The sequence below is a fragment of the Helianthus annuus genome, chromosome 4 (assembly GCF_002127325.2).
Source record: "Helianthus annuus cultivar XRQ/B chromosome 4, HanXRQr2.0-SUNRISE, whole genome shotgun sequence".
In the NCBI taxonomy this organism is placed as follows: Eukaryota; Viridiplantae; Streptophyta; class Magnoliopsida; order Asterales; family Asteraceae; genus Helianthus; species Helianthus annuus.
The window spans coordinates 18,114,417-18,119,132 of NC_035436.2; the positions used below are offsets into that span (position 1 = coordinate 18,114,417).

At 35.5% G+C, this 4,716-nt stretch overlaps 1 protein-coding gene and 1 long non-coding RNA gene across 2 annotated transcripts; both read right to left on the reverse strand.

The window, feature by feature from the left end:
- Positions 1-397: 397 nt before the first annotated feature.
- LOC110918808 lies at positions 398-1,756 on the reverse strand. Its single transcript, XR_002581552.2, has 3 exons — positions 1,629-1,756; positions 1,103-1,156; positions 398-552 (listed from the first exon to the last, which is right to left on the reverse strand). It is a non-coding gene; the product is annotated as an uncharacterized LOC110918808 (long non-coding RNA).
- Positions 1,757-3,442: 1,686 nt separating this feature from the next.
- LOC110918347 (cyclin-H1-1) lies at positions 3,443-4,503 on the reverse strand. Its single transcript, XM_035989783.1, has 3 exons — positions 4,176-4,503; positions 4,004-4,088; positions 3,443-3,941 (listed from the first exon to the last, which is right to left on the reverse strand). The coding sequence occupies exons 1-3, from the start codon at positions 4,241-4,243 to the stop codon at positions 3,759-3,761; spliced, it is 336 nt and encodes a 111-aa protein (XP_035845676.1). The 5' UTR covers positions 4,244-4,503; the 3' UTR covers positions 3,443-3,758.
- Positions 4,504-4,716: the final 213 nt, after the last annotated feature.

The following is a 4,716-nucleotide window of genomic DNA, read 5'->3' on the forward strand; positions in this document are numbered from 1 at the left end:
CCCATACTACTTACTTCACATCCTTAACTAAATTTTTACATCTCAAACTCATTACATATATTAGTATTCATCGGAAACTTAAATTATTACCTCTTTGGCGATCTTGGAGCGAGCACATTAGCACGAGCCATTTGGTTTGAGTTCGGGCGCTAGGACTCTTGTCCGAATCCCTCAAACCTTGGCTCTGATACCAACTTGTAAGGACCGCTTTTCCAAAATAATAGATTACTTACATAAACAAGATTTTTCGGACATTGAAATACAATTTTGACACTTAATAGAAACTTTTACAAAATTTGGGCATGACCCGTTTGTAAAACGGACATACTCCCTGTTTTGACATAACCTACAACGTTTTCATACGACCCATTTTACATAAAACCATTCCAACAAAATAACGAGTTTTCAAATCTAAAACATTTCAACAAAGTTTAACAAAGTAACAAAACACGGACCCAAAAACATGCATATAAGTTGCGGAAGCGCTTGGTATTATAAGGCTTGAACATGTGCTCGTCCCATGACTCCAAATCGCCTATAGAGGTGCTTTACCTACATTAACATTCACAATTTAAAAGAAATTAGTTATTGCCATAGAAAATCATAACTTTTCGTTTTAGCTTTATCCATATAAGGCATTCTTCTCTTAAGCATACAACAACCCAATAATTGGGTTAGGCATAACCACTCTCGTAGAGAGTTAAGCATACTCATTCGACCCGTTTAATTGGGTTTAGCATGAACACTCTCGTAGAGAGTTAAGCATACACATTCGACCCGTTTAATTGGGTTTAGCATAAACACTCTCGTAGAGAGTTAAGCATACGCATTCTTTGTTCTATCCGTAAAACGGTTTTAACCTTCATCTTTATTATAGCATTCAAGCTATCCGTTAGAACGGATGGCATTCATCTTTACTTGACACGATTGAATCTCAATCGATCAAATGCATAGCTTAATACCACTTTCAATAGCATTCCTAAATCCACAAGGGATTTGTCGCTTACTTACTACTTGTCGTATTTGTCATACAAAGATAATTTTACATCAAAATTTACATAAATAAAAAGTATAACAAGGACTTGTATGCAAAGCAACATACATCGATCTTGCACGCCTTCCGGTTTCTTGGTGCTGGTACCTTCTTCCTTTATGCCTACATCACGACATTCATTCCTTTGTTTAGTTTATCGCTTCGTTCTACCATTTTTCCAAAATACACATACATTCCTCATTTAGGCATTTTATCGAACATATGGTAGGCATTATGGTTATGGTACAAGGTACAAGTCTATAAAGCATGTTCCATGAGTTTATGATCACACATCAATCTCATTCATTCAATTTCACATAGTTATTTTATTCTACACCAATCTAATTATCATTCTAGTACTACAATCAAGATCATACATCAAGATAACAAGGATTCATAACACTATGATCCTACTAATCTTAACTCAATTTCAACAAATGGGGTTTAACCAATATATTTCCTACAAGTCAGAAATCAACATGATTCTTGTTCTAGAGAGCAATTCTAACTAGGATTTCTCCTTTTTGATACGAGAATTCGAGATTGGATTGGACCCATCTTTCTACAATTCATAATTTTCATGATTAAAACTCACCTCTTTACTAGCCAAGGTTAGATGCTTGATTTTTAGGGTTCATGCATAGGGATTTCCCACAAATTGTGACTCAATTTGCTTGATTTCTAGTAGCTAGGGTTTTGGCTCCCCTTTCTTCCTCCCCTGGATCGCACGAACACACACACCAGTGTTTGTGTTTTTGTTTTGATTATTTCTTAATTAACCCATTTTATTCACTAATTACACAACTAGCCCTCCCACTTTGAGAGAGTATTCATCTTAAGCATTTTTATTTAACTAGTTATCATTATATCATGACTTTCATTAACCAAGTTAATTTCTTTATTTATCATTTACCATTTTTGGGGTGTTACATAAAAGAATGAAAGAAGGCTCACAATAGTCCTTGCTATCTTTTCTACAAAGTAGACAAGTCCCAAAAAGCTTAGAAGAGAGCTCCAAAGCAGATTAGAGAGGAGAAGAATGAGGTATGAGCATGGAATGAATGAAAGTTGATGGCTATTTATAGTTGTAGTGGATTAACAAGATCATTCCACTTGTTTTTCTTAGCCATTAAGCATGAAATCACAACCATACATTTGTTAGGAGCAGGTGCAAAGCCTTGGAGAGGTGGTAACTTGGTTACCACACAAAGAAATTGCAAGATTGGCCCCTGAATTTACAAACTGTTGCTGAAAACACACTTTCTGCCCAGATGTGATGCTCGCGTAGCGCGACGGCATAGGCAGTAAGTGCTCGCGCTACCCTACCATGTATCAGGTTCAGCAAAGTTTCAAAAATGGCAGAAATGGTCCCTGCACGTGTTTAAAGCCTTTTTCGATGCGTTTAAACCCCGTTAACCTCATTTCAAGGCTCTAAAATGAAGTTAAAGTATAGGGGACTCAAAACATGCTCAAAAACATCTCGGATGTCGGTTCGTTTGGTCGTACGGTCACGTTGTTCGGTTATTTACGACGAAACTCGAACGGACGCGAAAACGATCCAAATTATGCGACGAATGGAATTTTTGCATGCCGATTACTAAAATAAAAATATTTTAGTGTGTACAAAAATTTTGGATGTCCAGATGTGTCCAGAACGTAAGATATGCGCGAAAATGCAAACTTACGCCGCTTTTGACACTTTTAGTCCCTGTAAGATCATATAAGCATGTTTTCACACACCGAACCTATCAAAGCTTATTTCTAAGCCATGTTTAGGTTATACATGGTATGTTTAACTTATGATCAAGTTCCGGACTATAAGTTGTCTTACGAAACGGCAGACTTTTGCAAGTTGACGCAAATAGTCCCTGTAAGCGAATAAACTTGATTTCGGCATACCAAACCATCCAAAACTTATTTCTAAGTTATGTAAAGGTTATTTAAGGTATGTTAAGCCTATGTCACTATTCCGGAGTGTTTGTTGCATTAAACTGGTTATATTTACGCATCAGATCGTGTATAACCTTCCAGAAAACGACTTAAAGCCCGAAATCGAACAAGAATTGATATGTGCAAATGATACACATATTTTCACAAATTCCCAAGTATGAAATACAAAATTTCATTGGTTTGGCATTTGTTTGACGGTCACAGTGACACAGGTGTCACAGATTTCTTCATGGAACAACTTCAAAGAGAACATGATATACATATTATAATGAAGGAAAAAACACTATTCATCATAAGAAAAATTTCTTCATGGAAAAACTTCAAAGAGAACATGATATACATGTTATAATGAAGAAAAAAACACTATTCATCATAAGAAAAAAAAAAAGCATTCGACGAACTATTATCGAGCAATATTCCAATCTTTTCACCTGAAAGAACACTTGATAAAATGTGGGTATCCAAGTAACGATTTGTTGATTTACAACTCATTATTACTTCAACAAGATTTCCAGGAGCACCCACAGCTGCAACGGCAGATTGAAGAATTCGCACTTCAAAACATCCAAACCGGCTTGCATGTTCAGAAGCCGGCAAAAGTAATAAAGAGATCCGACCAAATAAAAAACTATAATGATTTTTAAAATTTTTTATTCAAGATGAATATACGTTGACAAATATCCCATTCCCGGAAAATACAGCTGCCAAGACTGGATTAAACAAGTTAGTCTTTTGACCTATGCTTTCGTTTCTTACTTTTATTTTCGATACACAGTTAAAAATAAATTAGATATTCGCCAAACGTCAAACACGAGTATTTGTAAAAGTCAAACTCCACTATTTGAAGGAATAAAAAAATAAGAGAGTACTTTTCATGTGATCCTGGATCCCGACAATATTTTAGCTTCCGGTCAATGTGCTTCATATCCGCCGCAGTAGGTGTAACAAGATTATTTACCTATGTAATACAATATTGTAAATGTTTCTCATGTGACATAACCAATGAACAACTATACTTACCATCTTGTCAATAGCATCTAGATATTTTGTGAGCTCAGGAACGGGTCGTGCTGGATGCTGATGAGAAAGAATGCTGTTCAGGTATCTGCATACGAACACCATTTGAAGAAACTAAAACAGTTGCATTTCAATATATATAAATGAAGTAATAATTCTAGAAAAAAGATTTAACCTTTCAAAGTTAACAACCGGGTACTCCTCGTTCGCTCTACGCAGAGCAGCCAACGCCAGGTACACCATATCACCAACATTAATTAATGTAAATAGTTACAAGTTAATTATGATTAAAAAAACATTGAATATGGATATACCTAACCAGGAGAAAACAGAAGAGACGCCTCTGTTAACCTTTGATAGCTATTAAAAAATCACATAAGCTGTCATAAATGTTTTTTTTTTCAAACGCTAACCTTATCAGGCTTCGGGGCAGACTGGCAGAGAAGTAGCCTAGGTACTTCATGGTTGCAGGCTCTTAGCAGTGGATTTTGTCTTCTTGAAGGTATCTAAAACATGATATTACCAAAAAGAGAATAAATACCATTCCAGATCTAAAAATCTGTATTAATATCTGGAAACATAAATAAGAACTTACATAGATGAAACTATTCCCTTTGAGATGTCAATCATCTATAAGTGTTCAACTACCAATAAATGTAAAGTATTAAGAGTGTCAACATGGTATACATCAAAAGCAAGAAGTAGGAAAAAGCAAG

Excerpts from the sequence above, each read along its gene's own strand:
- LOC110918347 (XM_035989783.1), bottom strand. The coding sequence starts at position 4,243 with ATGGTGTACCTGGCGTTGGCTGCTCTGCGTAGAGCGAACGAGGAGTAC. Across the intron at positions 4,089-4,175 it reads CCGGTTGTTAACTTTGAAAG|ATACCTGAACAGCATTCTTT; the intron begins GTTAAATCTTTT and ends GTTCGTATGCAG. Across the intron at positions 3,942-4,003 it reads TAGATGCTATTGACAAGATG|GTAAATAATCTTGTTACACC; the intron begins GTAAGTATAGTT and ends TGTATTACATAG.